Source organism: Paramormyrops kingsleyae, chromosome 7 (assembly GCF_048594095.1).
Source record: "Paramormyrops kingsleyae isolate MSU_618 chromosome 7, PKINGS_0.4, whole genome shotgun sequence".
In the NCBI taxonomy this organism is placed as follows: domain Eukaryota; kingdom Metazoa; phylum Chordata; class Actinopteri; order Osteoglossiformes; family Mormyridae; genus Paramormyrops; species Paramormyrops kingsleyae.
In genome coordinates, this window is record NC_132803.1 from 12,940,134 (window position 1) to 12,965,024 (window position 24,891).

Sequence of the window (24,891 nt, forward strand, 5' to 3'; positions counted from 1 at the left end):
CCTCTCTCCTGCTGCGCCAGCTGACAAACGGCCCTTCAAATGGGCCCCACACAGCCCGTCGTTAATGGAAACACGCTTTACTTCTGATCAGCGGCCAAAGGTGGCCGCCATGGGGCCCGCTGTCGCAACGTGGGGGTTTTCATCAGCGGCCTCTCGCAGGAGGACACGGCGCAGTCTCGGCACGGGGATGCGGGAAGTGACTCTAACCTTTGTTCCTCTCCACACAGGTAGCATGGATTCACCATGGAAACTCAGAAGCTTCTGGAACCCCACTAAATCTTTCTAGCTGCAGTTTATTTAATTCCATATTTTTAGCCATCCTGCAGTGGTACAGTGTGTGGTACTACATTCCCCACATTATTTTATATTATATAGCCTGTCATTTGATCTCTTCTCTGATTGGCCAAGCTCACACAATGACCCTCCCCCTGCCAGCTTTCAATGCTTCTCTGATTGGTTATTTGTCTCAAGCCCATTCCAAAGAGGGAGGTTCACTGATGACAGACACATAGCCTGGCTTATCCAACACCATCCATTCTACTTTACCTTTATAATGTCAGGTTTATTTCACATTACAATTTATTTCATCATCTCTTCTTTCAGCAATGTTTTGCTTGGTGAAAGGGACTGTAGGACCAGGAGTCCCCGAAATAAAAACGCTCCACCCCTGGGTCATGAACCACTCACCTCCGCAGACAGTCATTTTAATGCACTGCACCTCCAGATTACTGCCATCTGCCACCCTAACCCAGCTGGAGGGGGGGGGGGGGGGCGGGGGCGGGGTGCGTGTTCCCACCCTTCAATCAACAGAACGTTTGCCCCCACCCCCCCTAGGTAGCGTGGTGCTGAAATGGGCTGCCCCCACGGATGACCTCAAATTAAATAACAGCCCATGTGAGAGTGCAGTAATGTGGTTTGCAGGTAACCAATTGGATTACATGGCGATGGGATGGGACTCCACCCACTGCTGTTTAAAGAGCAATGAATCCCTGGTATTTAATCATCACCCCCTGTTCATAGCCACAGTTCATATTCCGGTTGTCAGACGTATCCCCAGGGTCCTAAAGCACCCCACTCCCCTTACCGCAAAAGAACATTTAGTCATTACATGGCACAAGGTGGCTGCTGCAGAGCCCTGATGATGCACCTTTAAGATGGGATGGGGGGCGGGGGTGCTCGGCCCAAGATCGTTTACACACTTACTGTACGAACCCCAACCCTGAGAACCCAGACTACTATGGATCCCAACCGCAAGATCCGTCTCTTTGTTTATTTTTGGTTTCCTGAGAGCAGCAGTAATAAAAGAGTCGGCCCGCTCCAACCATCACAGGATCCCTGCTTCCCAGACACCAGTGAGGAACCTTCTAGAAGGCAGTAAGCAATTCACCTTGACAGACCCTTGTCCCCCGTCATGGGGCATTAACCAGGAGAGGCATGTGTGCGGGATCCCAGCCCGGCAGGTGTCCACGTCTCGCTCCCCTGCGATTGGGGCATTAAGTACCGCTCACCGCCAAGCCAGGCCGGGCCGGGCCGGGCCGATCCGCGACACGCGTCTGTCCCCACTGGGCGCCGTGAGTCACACGCGTCACACAAATCTCACGAGTCACCCACCTGCAGACAGTCGTGGATCAGGCCTGGGAACAACCTCTCGACGAGCCAGAGGATGGATGCAGCCTCTCCCTCCCCCCTGGTGAGAACGCGTCTGACACATGCAGAAGCCAATGCAGAGGAGATGAATGCGAGGAGCAACACCACCCAGACCAGGGGGGGGGGGGGGGGCACTATGAGGCGAGTTTACTGGCTTAGTGTGGTTTCTTAAGGGTTTTGGGTACTAAGAATCACAGCACATTTCACACATATATACATAATATATATTTATAAATATAGGTGTGTGTGTGTGTGTATATATATATATATACAGTTATGGTAATTTGTGCTGTACACCTAACCTGTTCTTGGCTTAAAACAGTCCAGTCTTTTCACTAAAACATATATGTGAACTGCCTCTTCACCAAAAATCAGGCAATACAAGAGCCAACCTTTGACTAAATAGTTATGGGGAATACAAAATCTTCCCTTTTCATCATCTGATACTGATGAAATGAAATGTTTTCATCCCAATACCGATATTCTTTGCTGGTCCCTCTGTGGCCACTTGCCAGAGGCGGATTAAATTTACTGGGGAGGGGGGTGTGGGGGGTTTGCTGAGTGGGGTGGGTATTACCTACCTCCAGCATATCAAAGGGCGACTGTTAGCCCTGCGTCTTTAGTTTGCAACACCAACACTGTCCCTTTAATGCAAACTCACACAGATAAACCCTGATGTTAACTTACCAAGTTGATAACCACTGTCATGTACCGTTTGACCCTGATTGTCGCAATCAGGGTTTGTTAACCCAGCCAGTTAACTTTGTGAAACTCGTGCCGTAGTTCACCCCGCTGGCAAAGGAAGGCGGGAGTCCACGTTAGGGATGGCAAATAAAAAGGGGGGCGGAGACAGTAAGGAAAGAGGCCACGGAGTTGGTGGCCCTCAGGGTCGATAGGGTTACGGTGGTCACATGGTCTACCAGACACATCAGGAAAGGAACAGTTACCTAAAGTCAGCTGGGTTCACTCTAGGTTAAATTAAGTCATTTGTCATTATAATTAAATAAGGGCATAACCTTCTCATCTCTCCCTTGGGGGGGATGTCAAAGTCAGGAGCGATTCTAGGTTTTTCTTAAACCGAGTGGCTGGGGGGGAGCAAGCACTAATCGGGGGGGGGGGGCTACAAGACATCAGAAATAAATGGCTTAGTAACAGGTGACAGAGGGGATAACGGACATGATGGCTAGTTAGGCAGGTTAGCAGAGAGGACAGATAGACTAACAGCCTGTGTTATGCAGATTAACAGGGGCGACATTGAGCAGGTAAGGCGACTTGACCGGGACGGTGGGAAACTCTGCATGGGGTACTGGAAATGATGAGGGGGGGGGGGGGGGGGGTATGTGAGTTAACAGGTCATTCAGCTGGTCAGCCAGGCTGATGAAGGTGAGTATTAGCAGGACAGGTGAGTTGACGAAAAGGGCATTAAAGCAATCAGATGCATTAATGGACAGGACAGATGAGTTAACTGGTCTCTGGTTAGACTGGTTAGCATACATGACATTCAGCAGGATGGGTGAGTTAACAGGGATCTGAGTCACTGGCGAATCACAATGGATCTCTCCATCAGCGACCCTGTTGACATCATGTCCCACAGCCATAAACTCGCCAAGCCCCAATCCCCCCAATGAAAGAAAAAAAGGAATTATTTGTTGTATCTGGATCTAAGAATCATCCTCCTTTCACTCCCTCTTGCGCTGCGAGAGGGGTGGAGGGTTTCAATCAGCCTCTATCAGACACACTGAGGAAATGAAAGATTATTGTCACACCCCACCCTCAAGAGGCCCCCATGCCTCCTCCGCTGGAGAGCATCTATAACCCAGCAGAGACGCGTTCACGCTGTTCTCCGGAAGGCATGAAAAGTTGGGGGGGGGGGGGGCTTTTATCACTCACTGCCTCCTCAGCACCTTGAAGGTTCCACCCTACCTTCTCATACGGGGAAAACTCAGGAAAAAGATATTTTTGGGATGATCTGTCCTTCATCATATGGCTGGCGGGGGCAGTGTTGTGCCCTGGCCAGACCGCGCCCAGGTACGGTTCTGAGGCCATCCCAAAACAGCTGCTCACCTAAGGGCAGCCCTGCCCATTCCAACGAGCAACACGCGGTATTCCTGGGGGCGTAAACACTCCGAGAGACGACAGCACCCGAAAGACCCCTCTTCATGTTCCCAGTGATTCAGCCCTTCCCTGGGGTGAAAGAAGCCCTTTTTACCCCCATAGCAAGTGAGTAAATGCACCACAGAAAAGACTTCCAGGGGAATCAGAGATGAATGTGATGATCTTACATGGGGCAGCTTAATAAGCAGGCAGATTATGGTCTGATGAGGGGAGGGAGGAGCCTGAAGGGAGAGAAGACCTTTCACACGACGAGCTAAGCGTCGTTACCGCCGATCCCACAAAACATGCCTTTTAAAGGGATGCCCTCGCTGAACGTTCAGAGCAGTCTCTATTTCAGAGGCCTGTCAGCATCCACAGAGCTACGGAAAGGGATTCAGTCACACTCACACCCTAAAATGAATATGCACACATGGGCCTTTTCATCACGCCCGTGCTGTCTGGTCCTGGTTAGCATTCATCACCAAAACATTTGGGGTCACAGCCTAAGAGGCGCACAGGCTTCCCACAAACATGTGTTCCACAAAGGAAAGTGATCTCGTTAACTCCTGAAGAGCGGGCGAGTCTGATGATCCGTCAGGCTTAACGGCCGGGAAATGATCCTCTGTGTCGAGGTAAGGAAGTCAGGAAGGGGGCCCCTATGGGGGGAGAAGTTTACTTTCCACATCTTAGTTCCTCCACACAAGTGTGAGAAGATCTTCCATTCTCTGTCTGGGGTCAATCCCCTCCCCCACTCTGCCACTCCAGACCAGAGATGAAACCATTGCCAGAAGCTTAATTGATTTACAGAACAGTGTCGCCTTGGAAACATACCCCCCAAGGCAGGTAATGTTACTTGGTACCTGTTACAGCTCCCCCCCCCAAACGGGGCTGGCTGCCACCCTGAGCACCACCAGTAAAAGTGCCAGGACCATGTCACCCAATCAGATCATATAGTTTCCTCTTCATTCTGAATCCGGTTTTGATAGGCTGAGGAGAAGGGGGCGGGGGTTCAGCCATGCCCCTCCCGACAGCGTCCCTCTGATGACACGGCAGTAACTGACATCCCGAACGCGGCCCTCAAAGGTTAATGAGTAATTAATCTGCCCCGCAGACTGGAAGGCCATGCAATCAGAGATCCAGCTGAGGGCTAGCCTTCGAATTTAATCTGCTGATGAGATGGCATTTTAGGACCCCTTCATTTCCGCACGTATCTCTACAGTGACGAAAGGTTCAACCATGGCATCTTTCCAAATGGGGATCAGTTCAGGCAATAAAACCCAGGCAATATACTTGAACGTCATTTTTAAGCCTTGAAACACTGATGTAAAAGATTATGAAAGAGCCATTTCAAATATGGCAAGACGTCCTATATATACAGCAATAACACAAGTCTGACACAGTAGAGATTCGGGTCATTGTAGGGTCACCTTACCAAACTCTTACTCCAGATTCCCTGGAAATTTTAATTTGCAAAAAAACTGACAGCAGACCGTGTATAATCGCGATGCCCAAGACGATTTGACAGACAGGTAAACTCATAAACATCCTGATCGACATGCACCCTTCCCGTCACTAAGCACCCATTAACGCGTGCTCGAGGCATTGGGTGTGCAAGTATGGTCAGACTGTGGGTGAAGATGAAGGAAAGGCAGCTTCAGGGGGGCTGACCATCTTCCAATCAGTCATCTCCAGTTTCTACAGTCTCACAACAGCACCCCCTGCTGTTCATCCCTATCTGCACCCTTATTCAGTGTTACAGTGTAACCCAATAGTTTATTTCACATTTATTTGTTGAGTTCATGTTCTCAACCAAAAAAAAACATCTATTTTTACGTTTAGTTTTATTGAAATCGGTATTTCATAAAGCACAATCGTTTTCGTGACTTGAATCAGCAACTATTGGGTTATAAATTATTTTGTTTTTAAAAGAAAATGAATTAACTAATTATCGAATTAGATTGCGGCGAGGATAATGATGATCCTGCGAGGATGTGTGCTCGATGTTTGCTGGGTACGCGGCCGCCCCTGGAAAGGCAGCGGCGCGGCTTGGAATTAAGCGAACTCTGCACGCCGGTGGAAAACGGGCGACCCGGCGAGAGCGATCAGAGTTGCTCAGCTGTCGCCGGCGTCTGCCAGGAGTCGTTGTGGAGAAACAAACCGTTGGCTGATCCCTCCGTGTTAAACAAACAGATTTAAACCCAGAGCTGTTAGCCGCTCCCAGCAGGAATAAATCAGAACGGCTTTGCCTTGGGGGGCGCCGCATTCTGCGCGTGAAGAGCCAGCAGCGCCATAGTAACGAGCATCCCATTGCCGAGATCACAAGGGCGAGTCGGGATAAAACAGCCGCATTTTGTACACACGGACCCTCACCATCAGCGGAGATCAAGGAGCCCACAGAGCTAATTAATATTAATATCTCTGCCCTTTGAGTGGAGGCAGAGGTTCTCCTGTTCAAATATGCCTGAATTTTAATCTGAGCAAAAGCTCCATCATTAACATTGTGCGTCTTCCCTTCACTTAAACTGGAAAAGTTACAGTCTTTCAATCTGTATGACATTTGGATTAACAGCAGACTATTTGCACTAGGTTTGCCAGCTCTCACACATCTGGCGTGACACTCACTCTCACGCACGGAATCTTACGGCAAATCTTACGGTAAATCTATATTATTCCACTATAAACATAAAAGTAGCTACATCAAAAGCATTGGGGTAGTTTGCAAACCCTTCAGACTATTTACAAGATAATAAAACTGTTGCATGCATATAAATGAGTGCGCAGATTTGTCTTGAATTGAAAATCTCATGACCGCCAGCTGACCAAAGTTGACAGGCCTGGTTTGCAGCCAAGGACCCGCCTGCACTCTCCGTGAACACAGACCCAGCACAGCATCTAATACAAGGACAGCCCAGTGGGCAAAACCACAAGGGGCATGTATCAGTATTTACTATATATACTGTGTACAATAATAGAAAACCATAGTACCCTTTTGTATCATATGAATAGGCATTTAATATTTTTTATTCTATGTTTCCTTTATTAGAAATGATCTGCATGCATTCAAACATAATAATGTTCTGATAATGAACTATAATGTTAAAAGTCAAGTTGTGTGTTCAGATATCATCCATCCAACTTTCAGAAGCTTTTCACAGGCAGCGTAGGGCCACGAGGCAGGAGAGCAGCCTGGCTGGGATGCCACTTTGTCACAGGGCACACACACACACACACACACACACACACACAATTCTCATATCCCTATCATTGTGGGGACTCTCTATGGGCAAACCCTAATTCTAACTATGATAACCCAAAGCCCTACCCAGCCCTAACCTTAACCATAAGTAACCAAACAAAATATAAGATTCTTCGCATTTTTAGCTTTTTCATTGCATTCACAGATTTTTATAAACTGAGGTCTATACTGTGGGGACCTGAAAAATGTCCCCAGAAGCTGAAAAATAACTGGTTTTACCACATTGTGGGGGAATCTCTCTCTCTTTCACTCACACACACACACGCACACTGACACACACAAATACACATAAACGTCGGACAGGCTTGATGCAAGTTGTTTTGACCACCTCTGGTTTCTGAAGCAGCGTCACCGCGGCTGCAGAGCAAAGGAAGCCCCAGCGCTTTAATAAAAGCTAAATATTAAATATTTTATCAACAGGGGCTCAGGATAAAAAGGGAAAGCACTTTATCTGAGCTGCGGTTTAACTGTCGCAGGTCTGTAAGGCCTTCAGGAGGCACTTAAACCTTCATGACAGAAGGGGCAGTTTAGAAAGGCTGGGTATGCTGTGGCAGGATGGGGTGGGATGTGGAGGGATGGGACAGAATGGGGCAGGATGTGGAGGGATGGGGCAGAATGGGGCGGGATGTGGAGGGATGGGGCAGAATGGGGCGGGGGGTGGAGGGATGGGGCAGAATGGGGTGGGATGTGGAGGGATGGGGCAGAATGGGGTGGGATGTGGAGGGATGGGGCAGAATGGGGTGGGATATGGAGGGATGGGACAGAATGGGGCGGGATGTGCAGGGATGGGGCAGAATGGGGCGGGATGTGGAGGGATGGGGCAGAATGGGTGGGATGTGGAGGGATGGGGCAGAATGGGGTGGGATGTGGAGGGATGGGACAGAATGGGGCGGGATGGGGCAGAATGGGGTGGGATGTGGAGGGATGGGACAGAATGGGGCGGGATGTGGAGGGATGGGGCAGAATGGGGCGGGATGTGGAGGGATGGGGCAGAATGGGGTGGGATGTGGAGGGATGTGGCAGAATGGGGTGGGATGTGGAGGGATGGGACAGAATGGGGTGGGATGTGGAGGGATGGGGCAGAATGGGGTGAGATGTGGAGGGATGGGACAGAATGGGGCGGGATTGGGCAGAATGCAGCGAGATGGGACAGAATGGGGTAGATTGGGGAAGGATGGGGAAGAATGGGACAGGATGGGGTGAAATGGGGTAGAATGGGGCAGAATGGGGTGGGATAGGGCAGGACGGGGTGGAATGGGGCAGAATGGGGTGGGATAGGGCAGGATGGGGAGGGATGGGGTGGAATGGGGCAGAACCTCATCAGGTAGTACAAAACCATTCCCACTGCACATCTATGCTTGCACTGTGCTTGGGTCTCCGTAGCTTCCAATGGACGTGACATAAATACGGACAGGCCTGAGCGCTACCGCATCACTCCCCCCCCCCCCCCCCCATCCTATTACAGGGCGTCAGCCAAATGCACGGCTCCAGGAACCTGCCACTATGGAGTAAATAAATAAATACGAATGAGGGGAAAATAAATAATTAATGGGAAAAAAGCGACAAGCCAACACTGACAGTACCCTGTGATGCCGGCCTCCCCGCGGAGCCCGGAACTTTTAATGGTTCATGAATCAGACTCCTGATCATTCTCCCCCAGCCCCCACCCCCACCTTTAAATGTAGAGAACAGCATTTCTGGTGATAAATCAGTTTAGTTCTCAAGGTGTGCTGTGGCTTCAGGTCTTCCGGTTTATTTTCTTGTTGTTATTTGTTTTTTTACAAGTCACATCCGAAACATTGCAGTAAAAATATCAGCCAAGTAAGGACTGAAATGTTTCCATTCAATATAATATGATTTTACCATCTGTTGTTTTTTAAAACATAGTCGTTATTTTTTTATTTTTTAATCTCAGGTGATACTTATAAACATACATGTATCTATTCAGCTGGTAAATCGGGATTTGACGCAATTTATTTGCAAAATTAAAACAGTAAACATTCTGCAGGTGGTGTTTAAATACTACCGACACTAGAATTTACAATGCAAAATGTATATCAAAATTACAGAGAATCCAGACATATCAGTTCAAATCAGGGCCTGAGAATCCTCAGGACATTCTAGAGTATTCCATTTTAAAAACATTTAATTGCTCCAAAATGCCAAAGAATGTCGGATATTCCACAATGTCTTGATTTGGAATGTTTAGACAGCAGAGGCTCAAGGCCCAGATATGACGTAATATCTGCAGCACACTGCCCCGGGACGCTTTCGCTTCGGAAAGCGGGCTCCCTCCTCACATCTCCATGCTCCTACCCGAGCCACACTCACCGGATCCGGCTCAACGTCTCCCTCAGCAGCAGATAACAAGAATGAAAGCAAAGGGTACATCACAGGAGATCAAGAGCTTCCTAGATAAAGGTTTTCTGGATGCCTCTGGACTACAACTGGCCCATTCTAATGTGCGAGTTACTTGTTCCCCCTCTTAGCCTGTAGCCAAACGACTAAAAACTGAACAGCAGACTGACCAATACTCTGAGTATTCCTGACCTTGTTTCACGGGCAGCCTTGTAAGTGAGCATCTTGAAGGAGCATGCAGCTTAGTGTAATGACACAACGGTATAGCGACGTGCTTGTGATGAGGGAGCAGGAGTGCAGGCGCTTCTGGTTCTAATTAACACTTAATCCACACTGATTTCAATAAGCTGCCAGTGAGAATGGGGCGTACATTCTGCATGCTAATAGCCCTAAATTAGGCGCGACTTCTGATAAAGAGTCAAGTGACTGATGCAAAGTAAATGTATTTAGCGTCTGATGCAGATGAGATGTAAATATAGCTTCAGCCGTTGTACAAGTATTCACTTTATCCCGCTGCTTTACTGCTAGCGTTTAAAATTAGTCTGGGTCATCAGGGACTGGGAGGTCTGGGGTTAGTGGTTGCTGAAGAATATCCATCAACAGGACGGACACCATGTTCGGCTGAGTCCGGCCCTGCCCAGTGTCCCTCCCCCACGCGAAGGCCAGAGGATCTCTGATCTGCATTTCTGTGGCACATTCCTGACACACTGTGAAACAGTGCAAATTAAAAATAGAAAAATACATTTTGATTGTGATGCACCACAATAATAATACGCCTCTCTCGTGCATTGCAAAGCATTTTTTCTAAAACCTAGCCGTTTGCAAATGACAAGCTCAGCTTTATGAATTGATAACGGATCGTTCCAATTCCCTCTTCAAACAGCACACATGATAAGCCGTCCCTCCTGCCCTTTAATAAACATTTATGTAGTCGTTTGTTTTAGCTCTGCTGTTGAAGGCCTACCTTTGTTTATTTTTTTGTTCTGTAAAAAAAAGCCCAACGACAATCAAGAAGCAGGATTGGCGTGTGGAGGATTTGGCGGTGCAACGTCGAGGCGTGGCTTGCCGTTAGAGTAAAGCGCCCGCTTTATACGCAGAGCAGGCCTGGACACAAAACTGGGTCACAAAACTTCGTAATTCATCACACTCTTTGCGAGAGAGGAATTATTCATGGAACACATTCCAGAAATAATCATTTAAAAAGGGTACATAATCAACTAAATCGTCTGCCTTTTAAGCTGTACGTGACTTTTTCATAACCCCTTTCATAAATGACACATTTTTTAGGATTAATGTTTTTGTTTCCAGCGAATTAAAGCAAAACAGAATCATGTCAATTATTTTATTATCAAAAACAATTCAGCCTGTTTTTGATAAGTCATGAAATGCTTAATTCACCAGAGTGGTTACTGGGATTTAGAAAGATCATCACCTTTTGGGTTAATCTGTATGTTTTCTCTGCATGGGTGTGGGGAAAACTGGTTTATAGTAGCACAGCTTGGTCACGGTGGGCGTTTAAAGGATTAAATTATCAGGCTAAAAACCACACATCTGTGCTCCAAACAAGCATGTCCGTCATGGAGACACAGGCCTTCCCACTGAGGAGGGACATGGACACACGGCCAAGGAGGTTCATGGCTGGGGAGGCGCACGGCTGGGGAGGGCATCCAGCTCCCTTGCGTCCACAAAGCCAGCCGGAGGTATTAAAGGGCCCCTCAGACACCCCACATCGATCCCAAGAGTTAGCATTTTTTAATGGATCACGCATAAACGAAAGGTCAAACTCGGAATTGATTCTTGAGATCCAAGATCGCTCTGCGCTGCTGAAAATGCGGCATGCAGCCCTTATTTATTCCCGCTATACCTGCGGTTGTCTCTCAGAATGGGGGAGTGGGGGCTCTCGTCGCTGATCAAAAAACAGAATGCAGAGCGTAGATACAAGCACACAGCCAGAGAAGAGGACGGTGCTCCCACGGGGCAAGCAGAAACTTCAGGCACACAAATCCCAAACAAATACCATCACGAATAACAGTACAGTGCAGCTAACACCTCAGCAAAACATGACAATGTCCTGCAACCGAAGGAAGCGAAATCTGCATAATCTGAGCATAATATGATAGGACAACCTCATTAGTAGCCTAGTGTACATTAAAGTGGCATAGGTGGATGAGGAGGGCATTCCGAGGGCTGCTGTCTGACTGGTGGGGTCGGTCTGGTCGCCGTCTCCGGCTGCACGGCTGACAGAAACTCTAACCTCTCCTTTACCCCATTATTATGGAATCCAGAACCTTCTCCAGATGATTTGGTTCGATAGCTCTTTGCTTCCAGGGTTTTCTGTTCCCTGGTGTCTGAATCACAGCCAGAACAATCTGCACTGGGATTTTCAGAGCCTTTTACACTATTTACATCATCTGTCGAGAACGGGTGGTGGGGGGGGGGGACCCCGCAGTTCCAAGCGGAGGACCGGACGTGCCGATCGACCATGAACACAAAAGTATGGGCAGCGCACACAGCATCTGCAGACGCCGCACGGAAATCAGAGCGGCGGCGGGACAAAGAACCACCTCCCCGTTTACGCTGCATTTGATGCAATTTCCTCCATACAGGAATGCAGGATGTCACGTGCTGGTGGAAAACCAAACCAAAAATTTCTGGGTGGAACGGTGCCAGACAGATCCCGGACACCGAAATCCGGCAACACGCCAAGACGCAGACTTACATGCGTGTATACACAAACACACAAGGCCCGCTCTCCAAACTGCGGAGCCGGAGGGCCACACCGCACTGGACGGTAAACGAGCGAGCGACGACGGGGATTTCCTCGGCGGACCGTGACGGAGCCACGGTAAATTGCTGGGGTCGATTGTCTCACAGAGCATTGGCTGCTCGATGACACGAATCTGTGCCGAGTGGGTCGGGACCTTGCTGGGGCATGGCTGGCAAAAAGGCCCGATTTTACATGTGTGTGCATGTTTGTGTATGTATGAGTGCATGTATAAATAAACAAACAAACAAATTAATAAATTATATATATATATGTTTGTTTGTTGAGAAATTTTATAGCAGGAACCACAGGCTTTTATTTTGAGACTAAAATGGTCTGCTTTACAATGCTCATTTCCCCCCAGAACAGTTATAACTGAGATAATACAACATATATTAAAAATACATGGCATGTATATATTTGCGGATATATAAATAAATAATATAAGAAGGATATGCAGGCAGGTTGTACAAGGTCAAATCTTAATGTTTGATGGTGTGTTGTAAATGCACTTACACTAAATTTTATTTTGAAGAAAAAAGATGATCAGCCCCGTTTGCATCCCTGTGCACCCGCCTCGCTAACCGGAGAAAAATTCTGAATTTAATACGTCTGAATGTCAGAGATTGAAGCGAGGTCTCGGGTTACCATGGAAACTGGCATAAGGATCTGTTTACTGGAGGCTAGGGACACAAACGTGGGAAAACAGAAACTTTGGCTGGGTGTTCACACGCATGCTGGGAGCGGCTCGCACGGGGGCCGGCATGCACACAGGTACGGCTCGCACGGGGGCCGGCATGCACACAGGTACGGCTCGCACGGGGGCCGGCATGCACACAGGTACGGCTCGCACGGGGGCCGGCATGCACACGGGTACGGCTCGCACGGGGGCCGGCATGCACACGGGTACGGCTCGCACGGGGGCCGGCATGCACACGGGTACGGCTCGCACGGGGGCCGGCATGCACACAGGTACGGCTCGCACGGGGGCCGGCATGCACACAGGTACGGCTCGCACGGGGGCCGGCATGCACACGGGTACGGCTCGCACGGGGGCCGGCATGCACACAGGTACGGCTCGCACGGGGGCCGGCATGCACACGGGTACGGCTCGCACGGGGGCCGGCATGCACACGGGTACGGCTCGCACGGGGGCCGGCATGCACACAGGTACGGCTCGCACGGGGGCCGGCATGCACACAGGTACGGCTCGCACGGGGGCCGGCATGCACACAGGTACGGCTCGCACGGGGGCCGGCATGCACACAGGTACGGCTCGCACGGGGGCCGGCATGCACACAGGTACGGCTCGCACGGGGGCCCCACTGGCTCGCTTCGGAGCTACCCAGTGACCGAAAGCTACGGTAAGAGCCACAGAGCACTGGCGGCCGTTGGCGGAAGCTCGGCCTCTTGCCATCCGAACCACACGTCGGGGACGCTGACGACCGGAGAGCTGCGCCTGCGTATCGCGCTCCATATGGGGCCTGAATTTAAATATCCGGGCTCGCAGTCCGACCCACAAAAAAATCAATTAGCGTCTGTCTGCGGTTCAGCCGCTGCAGTCGGAACGTCACCCCGAAGCTGGAGCCCAAAGGGTGCCGGAACCAAGCTGTTCCGATGACAGGCCCGTTCAGCCCGCCGTCTTTTTTGTTCCCTCGTCTAATTAATCAATGCGGTGACCCCCCCCCCTCCCCCACCGAAGGCCAGCTGTTGCTTTGTCAGTTTCTTCCCATCATGCACCTGTGCATTATGACGGATGTGCTGGGACAGCATACTGATTCCTTGGCCCATTGTCTTCACAGCAGGCCCCCCCAGTCTTCGGTGCGAGAACGCCGGGTGGCGAACGTTTCTAGAGCATTCCGGGGCCCTCATTGGTGAAGACCAGTTTACCGAGCTTCCAAAGAGCAATCACCGTCTGAATTGCCACACTAGTTCTTTTTCCCTATTATTTTAAGTAGCAAAGGTTAAAAGTATTTTTTGGCCATTAGCAGTGAAGAAGTTAGCGGGGCGAGTGACCACTGTCATTAGGAGGCCTTTCAGAGCACCAGGCAGGTCACCCTCCCATCTGCCAGCAGCTGGCACTCGCTGGCGACCGGATCCCCGGCCTAGCCGATAGCTCTCCGGCGCGGCCAGCAATGCCCTCCACCCGCACAGCCACTGTACTGCCTGCTTAGATTCACTACCTGGCATTTGGTCGGTTATCTGCTGACACCGTGGGCTTTGATGTACTATTGACACAACCATCCAGTGCCGGCATTTTGGTAAAATACGGATCATACGCGGAACACTTTCAGACCTCTAAAAATGCAGATTATCCAACAGGAAAGACACTGTACTAGAAACACGTCCTTCCAGCGTCCAGAAGCACTCGGAGTCTATTCAAAAAGCACAGTACTCAAGGCCTAGGACATGCTACATGGGACGACATGGTGGTAGTACGTAGAACGTGATTTATTTCACTCCGAAACTGAATTTAACTTGGAACCAAAGAAGTGAAAGGTATATATGCTGCTCCAGAGTTAGATCTGGCTTTTAATAAAAACTGGAACAAAACGTGAGAGTCGTACAGGCCTGAGGCCAAGGGAAATGCAAGGTACAGTTTAACGATTCATATTCTGTAAAGGGATGTTATTCTATACCTGCATTACCTATGAGAAGGTGCTGACTCATCACATTTAATGCATAAATTGGGAGGCAATCTCAAAGCGTCAGAAACTCACACACGGTTCTTCCCCTCAACGTTATCCAACCACGTGCACAATGTTAGTAGGGAGGAGCCAATGAGGGCTCGCCATGTTGGCTATAAAGTCATAGCTCCACAATGGGAACTTCACCTGTCACACCTGCCGCCATCTCCAACTCTTTAGCGTGTAATCAGAAATTCACCAAGCTCACTGGACGAATTACAATATGGAAGCACTCGCTGCGTTTAGATTAATGAGGTAATCATGACTTATTTGCGGTGAGTGACATATCCGTAACCGGCTGTATAATTACTGCTCATTAATTATGGCACTTATACAGTTGCGAATCCATCCATCACTAAATAATTTTAAATTTAAATTGGAAAAAAGTAACTTTATTTATTTTAGCTATTCATCTGCCTTCAGGCTTTGGCCTTGTGAGTCTCACTGTCCTGTTTCGGGTTATTAATGTGGATTTTCTTGGTCCTCACGGTCTCATCATTTAGATCTGGGGTGGGGAACGTGATCCACTGAGGCTTGGTGTGGGTGCAGGTTTTTGGGATGACCTCTCAATCAGCCAACAATAAAGCAGTGGTTCTCAACTCCAGGAACCCACTGTGATTGGCTGATTGAGAGGTCATCCCAAAAACCCGTACCATCACTCCATGGATAAGGTTCCCCAACCCTGATTTAGATGCAACATCACTTAGGTATTTATATATATGGCTCTATCATTTACACTGTCCAAACCAGCAGGCTTATAGTCACATTCGTCTGACAATCAGTCACACCTATTCTGTGCAGTAACACACAGGCACACACACACGTACATGTGCACAGACCCACCTTGGCACGTTCCATTCTGCTCTTCATAACCTGGCTGGCACATGCACTTCCCAATGGGCACCAGCCACTCCCCCTCTGCGCTGCAGTGCATTCTGGGAAGGTCCTCTGCCACCGACATGTTGACGCAGATCCCCGAAACCTCCAGGAGCTGAGAGGAGTCCGACCCAGTGATGGTATCCGGAAAGAGGGCCAAGTTCTTGACGACGGCTGGGCACTTCTTGTAGAAGACGCGTACGGAGACCAGGGCGATGCAAGCACCCACGTCCTGGAAGGCCAGGTAGAAGCCCTTCTTGGTCAGAGGCCCCAGGTCCCTGACTTCCGTGTTGAGTTTCATCACCCTGTCGCCAAGGTCCAGCTCCGTGAAGCTCTCGTCGGCCGCGATGGTGTCGATCTTGACGTAGTCGCTCTCGCGGATGACACGCTCCTGCTTCTCATTCGACTCGAAGTAGAATATGTTAAAGGTCTCCTTGCAGGTCCCTAGGCCACCGGGGAGACTGTTGCAGTCCCTCAGGGTGAACTTGAGCTCCACAAAGACCCTCTGCGCCCCCTCAGTCAGAATCCAGTTGGTCTGAAGCCAGTTGTTCTGGTTGTGCTCCATCACCTTGCACACCTGATACGTATGAATTGGGGAGTAGTTCTCATCCACCTCCCCAATTTCTTCCCACTGGGGAGGAGAACAAACCAGGAAATATGATTTTATTTTGGGTCTGTGAGTATCCGCGCCTCACACATACAGCAACCATAACGAGCATAACTGGTATTCGTGATTTTAATTGGATTTGTTGTGTGGCTCTAATTGAATTGCTTAGTGATTCCTGTTCGGAAGCCTATAATTCATTCAATTACAACTTCAGCAATAGCAGCCCTACAATATCAGTTACACAGTGATGTGCTGTCTTTGTTTTAGTGTTTGTGCAGTGCAGCAAGTAATTAGTATCTAGTTCCTGCTTAAGGAGGCCTAGCTGGTTAGATCCTGGTGTTAAATACTTATTGGGCTGCTTCACTGTAATTAGGGGAGCGGTTGCCATGTCTTTTTCCGGAATTAATCAAGAAGCACTGGTGTTAATGTAGACAGGGACGGGCAGTATTTCTGATACATGTATTTAAAATATGTATTTTAAATGTAAAATTGTATTCAAAACGATCATGTAATCTTTATCCATACACTTCGATGTTCAGTAATTTAGTATTTTTGAAAATACACGAAAGACTTCCCCCGTAATATATGCGTGATGACGTCATGTCTGAAAAATGCTTCGTTTTTTTTATACATTTTTATTAATTGTCATTAGAGCAAATAGCTGATCACTGTCTTGAAGCCAAATACTTACAAGGTCCATTTAGGGCTATTTGTGATTAAGTTTTTAAGATGTTGCTGAGTGAAGCATTTAACCTTAGTTTGTCATTTTTATTTTACATTTTATTGTTAGTTATTTGCATCTGTGGTACAAAAAAAGAAGCTGTTTTGTTAAAATTACACACAAAAAAGTAATTATTTAAATTACAAAAAAAAGAGAGTTATGATTATCTGTTCATTCGATTGACTTACCGTTACCTGATTGCTCATGTGAGTAGTTGGGATGTATTTTACACACTTAAAAATATTCGTTCTTTTACTTGCCTTTACATTTGCATTGTTTCGTTTAGTAGTGAAAAAACGTTACTGTTATGCTTGGCCATTTCGGCAAGTGTGCTCGTGAAGAAACAAGCCACTAAAGGAATGTGTGAAATGGATTTATACACTTTTAAGATACAAAATACTGTCGTTTATTTTAATACTTTGCGTGGTGGCTGTATTTTGTAGTTTATTTTTATACACTATTATAGCATCTTGTCTCAAAATTCTGCCCATACCTGAATACAGACCAACCACCCCCCCCCCCACACACACACACACACACACACCACCATCACCACCAAAAAAGTGTCTTGTAGGTTTCAAATGTCGCACATGGTACAATAGTCCTCACAGGCTTGTCTAAACGTTTCATTAATCTTAGCCTGACGCTTTGTGCTTATGATAGTGCAGACAAAGACGTTGTTGACGGTAAATGAATGTATATTTGAGAAAGAATGAACACTAGATATGCCGGCATATTGACGGGGGGCAAGCGTTCCCCAGGGCAAAATCTTCTCCCGTCTTGTGATTCTTTGCACAGATCGGGCACTAACGGTTACGATGGGCTCGATCGCCCCCCTGGGATCGGGACACCTCGCAAAGGCTGGCCGCCGAGTCCTAGGTGTCGGCTTACGGCGCATAAGAAACACGGGGCGGCGTTTGCTGAGCCCGGGCGCCGTGCCACCGCCTCCCCCGTCTGTTTCGGATCCTCGTCTGCGCTTTGAAAACCTGGCCGTGGCTCATTTTATTTCCGCCCACTGAATTTTCACATTATACAGCCCGGCGCGCAGATAAGATCCGATTTAAAGACCTCTTAAAATAATAGCGCAAATTATTTTAAAACCTCCTGCTGCTTTTTTCCATCTCGCCTATCCTGCTAGGAAAGACCTGATTAATTAAACAGATCAGTCATTTACACCACTTTCTAGATGGAGAACGCTACATTTTCTCAAGCCAACTAAAAGTCCGTCAAATGAACTATGCGAAAATGCATATTAGTAATTACACTGCGTGTATTTTAAGTCTTCGCCGACTCTCCAAAGCCATTCTCACACCTTTCGAGCTGTGTGAATTCAAGGTGTATGAATTTATACATGTTATTAATCTGCTCCTTGGGCTTGATAAGTTGATAATAAAAGATATAAAAAAAACATTAAAATAACTGCAGGGCACTCCGATAGGTACCGAAATAATGACTGCAACCTTGCCTGAGTTGCGCTTTTTTTTTTAAATTCTTCGGTCGGCGCCGCTTTTTGCGTTTCTGCAGCCTGTTTTCATGATTGACTTGAAAAAGGAAAAAAAAAAAAGAGAGAACGACCAGAAATATTAAAAATATACATTTTAAAAACCTGCAGCATTGTAAACAATATTAAACAATCCCTTTTTAAGTCTTTCGGGACACTGCTTTATTTTCTGGTTTTAGTTATTTTTGCTGACACTTCGGCCCATTTAAAATGGGTTTTTTAAGCCAATATTTTAAAATGTCACTGGCAAGCAAATTTGCATTTCATTTCAGCCAAATTGTCACGTTAGGTTAAAAATTATTTTCGGGCTTAAATAATGCATAATTAAATAATTAATTTCCAGCCAAATACAACTTTCTGTGGCCTGTTTACAGAGCATACCGTTAAAAAAGACAGACGTGCACCCATCAAAAAAAAAATAGAGAAACATGCGTGCACCCCCTTCCCGGCTTAATGCCCAGGAACCGCCGGCGATCAGTGTAAATGCCCGGCGTTTGCGCTCCCTAATGCGCCAGTGTTATCCGCCGTCTACAGCCGACCTGTGCGTCTTTGGTTAACTCAAGATTACTTCGCACATTATTTTGATTGATAACCTGAATCAGTGGCGTAATGGTGCTTTGGTAGGTGGGTATACTGTTATAATTGCGTTTACGTATTTCTTTGACTGATACGCATTTCTGGCCATTTTTAGATGGATATACGGTAAATCCATTTTTTAGCGATGGGTAGGCAATATGTCGTACACCTGCGTATACCTACCGCAACACTTCTGAATGAAAGAATAACACGTTTTCACGCTCTCACCTAAGGCTATGAACTTGGCGAGCTTCGATCTTGTCTGATTCATTTAGGGTTATTTCGTGATCACTTCCTTTGTTGCTTTATTAACCAGCCCCATTTTCTCCGGTTCCAAGCGAACGGGGCCTTAAAAATTCACCTTTAAATGACCACATTTTATTTTTTACATCCATATTGTTGCCCTGGATTTCCCACTCTTCGGGGGGGGCGATGACATATTCGTATTATTTATAGACAATATTTATAGATGTTATTTTCCACGAGCATTTTCCAATTGTTCTCCTACAATGTGGTCGGGGGAACAAATTCCCCAATATGGGCAAACTGGATGTGTTTTGGATGTTTCTATCTCTCCTGTTAAATGTAAAGGGCTTTGATGAGTCGCACGTGGAAATGCACAAGAGAAATAAAAATTTAATTGACTGACTGACTGATTGATTATTTCCTGACTTTCTCTGTCTCTGTCCTCAAACGCATATGGCATTAACATATAAAACACCCCTCAAGCAAGCGAGCCTGTTAACAAGTTACAAGAGTGATTTCAGATTAAAATAATTCACTTTAAATATATATATTTTTAAAAGGCTTCGCAAGTGATTAATTCAGAGCAGTTTCACCCTTAAGCCACACAACTTGAGAACAGATGGGGTAAGGCCATCTCTCAGTGAAGCCCTAGCGTCTTAAATCTCCAAGACAAAACACTCTCGCCGAGTAATTAGTACACTGTCAGGCTTTCACAGAGCAGCACATCCATTTAAATATCTGTATGAATTATCTCTCCGTCTATTTATTCTGCATTTGTAAGAAAAAGTCCCACAGAAATTAAAAAGAAAGGACTCACACACACACAAACGATGTGTTGCATATGAACCTGTGCTTGCAGCAGGGTAGAAACCCAGGTCACCAAAATTGGCACAATTGACGAAGAAAAAAGATTATTCACCAGGACAAACCAGCCTAGTCGGTGCCCCTGAGCACTAATCGCTGCCCGGCCCTCGGAGGCTGAATTCACCGCCGCCACGGCCCCAGACGCGGCCAGCCTTTCCCTCACTGCTTGCCACACACACATACGTGTAGTTCCTGCATCGGAGATCCTTCCAGGCCATCTGCGTCACGACACGCCGTGGCGTGAATTAATAATGGCACGGAAGAAGTCATCGGTGCAAGATGTTAGCACCACTACGGTTATAACAAGGTTTGGCAGCGCGACTCGCCGCTCGATGAGCAGAAAATATCGAAATCTTACACCACGGCACCTTAGCGACGCCGCTGCACATTTGAGGCCTGGCCGGATTTACGCAGTGTCCATTGGCTCACGGCCTTCGGGGTAAAATCCTATTAGCGCGCACGAATCATTAAGAAAGAAACAGATTGGCTTTAAGACAGCGTATGTTCGCCAAATGGTCCAACAGAAGTGCATCTGTCCAAAGCTCTATGGAAAGGCTTCTCCCTCGCTCCTCCTTAAAGGCGCTAGAGAAAAAATTCATAGTGCCTGCCATACGCTTATTTAAGATCGAGTCCTTACTCTTACCGCTGACAGACTTCTGACATGGGGTGAGTGCTCCATTAGGAGAGGCCTTTGAGGAATACATCATCTTTCTCCACAGACAATTAACTGCAACCCATGTCAGATATTACCACGAGTGACATCTACTGGAGATAATATGATTGGTTAAGAAACCGAAGACAAACTTATTAGCCTAAAACAAGGCCAGATGCTAAAAATATGCTTCAGAAAGCAATGGAGGCAAACCCTCCCTCCTGTCTCTCTTCTGCCTGGTATCCTGTCCAACTGCAATGAGAAGCTCTCTATCGGCCACCCTGTGCTATTAAATTCAACGATGCACCATAGATACACCTCAATTTTGTTCTTTTTACTTCCCATTGTTTGCTCTTTTAAAAATGTCAATGAAACGTAACATAAAGAGGGTTTGGAGATAATGTTTGCACGCCTTCGACAGGGATAATCTCCCCTTTTTTAATCTATTATACTACGACAGGGACCATCCTCATATCTTTATCTCAATTTTTCAACGGGGATAATCTTCCCCATTTTGGTGTACAACCGCTCCTAATTTAGTGACAAGGTCGATTCCTATAACCAGGTTGTTAAGCCAAATGGTTGGGTCCATGCTTAAGACTTTACTTTAGCTGTCCATACTCAATTGCATGAACGACAGTTTGTACATTGTACTTCAAAGATCTGTTTCCTTCCAGCATGTGTTTGAAATTCGGTCGTAAATGAGCACATTAGTTGGAAAATGAATTTTTTATTACCGTCGTATTTGCGAATGGCCGCAAACCACGGTAGCCACTAAACAGGGAGTGGTTGTATTTCACTTCCTCAGGACGTGTGTACCGACCAGCCCCCCAGCGATCTGTAAGCCCACCCTGCGTGTGGTAACGTGCCGACCCCCACCCGCAAAGAGGCCTCCCCGGGGATCCTCACCAAACCGCGGCTCAAGAGTCACCACAGCGCTCACTACCGAAAAGAAACTGCACCTGGACACCGGCTCACCGTCGACCTCCAGTGGCACCCAGCAAGTTGAGGGGTGGGGGGGGGCAACTTTAAAGAGGCTCCCATCCAGCCCCCCCACCCCCCACCCCAAAGCAATGAAATCAGCCTCCCAGTACTAAAGAAAACAAATCCCAGCCTCCCGATTGCGGCAAGTTCAAAGCTGGCAGCCTCCCCCCAACTCAAAGTGCAGGAGCCATGGGCTGAGTTGGGGGGGGGGTGGTGGGGGGCAGGAGAGCCGGGGTCCAGCTGAGGACCGGATGCAGGATGATCCGTTCTTTCCGGGGGGAAAACAGGGAAGAGATTCCCTGATGCCAGAAGCTAGCCTAAAAGCCGGGATTGGATTTAGCCCCCCCCCCCCCCCCCCATCCTGCTGTAACTCAGCGGGGCTCTTTGTGAAAGCTGGGCCTGGTCCAGGGGTTTCTCCGCTGCCGCAGGCCTGCAGCCTTCCTGGAGATGAGAGGTGGCCAGTTACCCTGCAGAATCAGCCTTGTGTTTGCTCATTCTCTGGCCGTTTATCCTGACTCCGTGGAGAGAGTCTCGCTCCCGAAAGCTCCATAAGCACTTGACGGTAAACGCAGGAGCAAAAGGTGTTCACAGCTGTACACATCTGGTCATTTGTGCAAACATCTGTCAACAGCAGCTTCACAGGAGCATTTCCTGCTCCAGCCACTTCAAACCGCTGCTGCGTCTGCTTGCTTAATTACCTTAAATGAGAAAATTTGGTCAATGAACCCTTATGGATTTTTTGTTCCATTTTTAGACGAACGCATCTCTGACACAAAGGCATCTGCCTTAAATTATCGCAGAAATCTGTGCTTGTTCATTGGAGTCGTGGACTTTTGGGTTTAAGGTGGCAGAAACATCTGTTAGTGACATTATTAATGTGCTCCGTTCCCGTAAAAGCAGGAACAGGGCATAAAATGGATTTTACAGTGCAAAAAAAAGCCGGCATGCTTGTTTAACTGTTCATAAATTTAATCTGGTACAAATTCGTTAATCAGAGGCGGGCCGAGCAGGTAAGAGCATTACACGGCCATGAAGGTACTGCATGATAACTGTCCACCGCTCCTTCTTACCGAGAGGCTGAGACAGAGAGGCAGGCTGTGCACATGAAACACTCTACAGCTGCACAGGGCAGAAGTGTCAGTAAAATGTTCATAAAAGCCCCCCCAGGATGGGGGTGGGGCAGGGAGGAAGGCCCAGGCAGGTGGCTGTACACGGTAAACCCCAGGACCCGGCGGCTTACAGGATATATGGGCTGTTGTTGATGGTCATGGTGACACATGGCCCCCTCCCTTAACAAATGATCTAGAAGCATTTGAGCATCCACCTTATTCATACATAGATGTCTGCATCCCGTAAATACTTACGCATGGATTCTCGGATGTTCCTGCGTTATAAAACGCGTGTGATGCTGTGCACCTAACATCCAACCCAAAGAAGATGGATGCTGAGAGGCAGGGTCGGCATCGCTGGCAGACCTCTCTGTTTGTTTATTTGTCACTGCCGAGCTGTAAAACACCCTCTCTTGGCTCCCCCAGGCCTGTGCTCAAGTGTTGTGTCACCAAAGCCAATCTGTGATTAAATCTGATGAGTGACTCACAAAGACCAACAAAAGGGGGGGGGGAGGGGGGGGGACCAGCCTCGCGAAACGTGGTGGAGGGGGCGCGAGCGCAAGCCAGGGCAGGTGTGAACTGCAGGAAGGGCGGCACTTAAGGACAGCGATAACGGAGAGATGCGGTGATTAGGTAAATAAGACATAAACATACGACAGATGCGTAGGTGCTGGCTCTGTAGCCACCATACCACCTGGAGGTCTGGCCGTGTACTGCAGACTTTAGAGACAGGATCGGGTGTCATGCCTGAACCCCAGAAATGCAGCATGGCTGGAACAATCACCCGTGGGTGTTTCATCTGTGCATCAGGAAGCGGCTGCATGACGGCGGATTGTGGGCGACATCTATCGCCAGCCCCACCCACACAGGACAGCCCACGAGGAACCGGGTAGGGAATCGAGGGCAGGGGGGACTTTTACAAAAAAATTTAACTGGTATTTAAAATTGCAGGTCGGGGGGGTCTTTTACAAAAGTGGTATTTAAATACTGATATTTAGATCCCCAGATAAGGACAAATAAAAGTAAAAAATAAAAATAAAAGAAAAGAAACTGGAAGCCACGACTCTTTATAGGTTCCAGCACTAAATTGCAGATGATTTAGCCTCATTGATATTTAACTGTTTTTAAGGTCAGAAGGATTAGCTAATCTGCTGCTGGGTTGCAGTCACTAGGTTACGGTCCTTCTCTGGCCATGGCATAAAACAAGTCTCAGCGATTTTGCCGATCCCGGAATCCTCCTTCGCAAACTGACGTGTTTCATGATCCGGAAAACCAGCAACCTGAGGGGGGGATTTGAGCTAAATAATCAGAAGATCACCTTGACCAGCCGGGCCAGAGGATATTCTCGCAAACCCTCACCCGCGTGTGTCAATGTCTACCGCGAGAGATAGCGGGCGTCACGGTTCAATCACGGCTCAGTATCCAGGCAGGCTTCATACGAAGGTCAGGACCCCACCCGCTACCCACTCATCCTCAACACTGGCGTTCCCGTGTGCACAGAAAAGGCTTACAGGATCCTGGGGGTTCCTCGCCTGCTTTTTGCCGGCGCAGGATAACCCAGAGGACTTCTCCTTCTCTCAGGCACTATGATATGACCCCAGAATCATGAGGATGATGGAATCCTGCATGAAATTTCAACACAAGCTTCTCTCCCTACTGACACGCCATAAGAGCAACACTGAGATCTTGTAACCATTATCTATACATTTCTTTTCCCGTTAAAATCTCTCTTTTACTTGCCCCAGGGAGCCATAGACCTTGAGATGTATCTCGACGGTGCCTATGCAGACCGCGGCTGGATTCGAGTGACGAGACTTACCCCGTTCTTGGGATAGGCGATCCACCCCAGGTCATCCACTACAGATCGGGAGTCCAGTAAATTCACTGCAAAAAAAATTTAAAATAACGAATAAATAAAGGCAGTCAGGCAGCAGAGGCAGCATTAGAGG

General features: G+C 47.9%; 1 protein-coding gene across 15 annotated transcripts in view; it reads right to left on the reverse strand.

The window, feature by feature from the left end:
• Window positions 1-24,891, reverse strand: part of LOC111842111 (ephrin type-A receptor 5) — a 110,024-nt gene that overhangs the window by 24,477 nt on the left and 60,656 nt on the right. For all 15 annotated transcript variants that reach the window (XM_072714323.1, XM_072714320.1, XM_072714319.1 and 12 more), the window contains 2 exons: window positions 24,762-24,826; window positions 15,650-16,313 (listed from right to left, as the gene is read on the reverse strand). In XM_072714323.1, coding sequence (XP_072570424.1) covers window positions 15,650-16,247 — 598 coding nt within the window. In that variant the 5' untranslated portion in view covers window positions 16,248-16,313; window positions 24,762-24,826. The remainder of the gene's footprint in view (window positions 1-15,649; window positions 16,314-24,761; window positions 24,827-24,891) is intronic.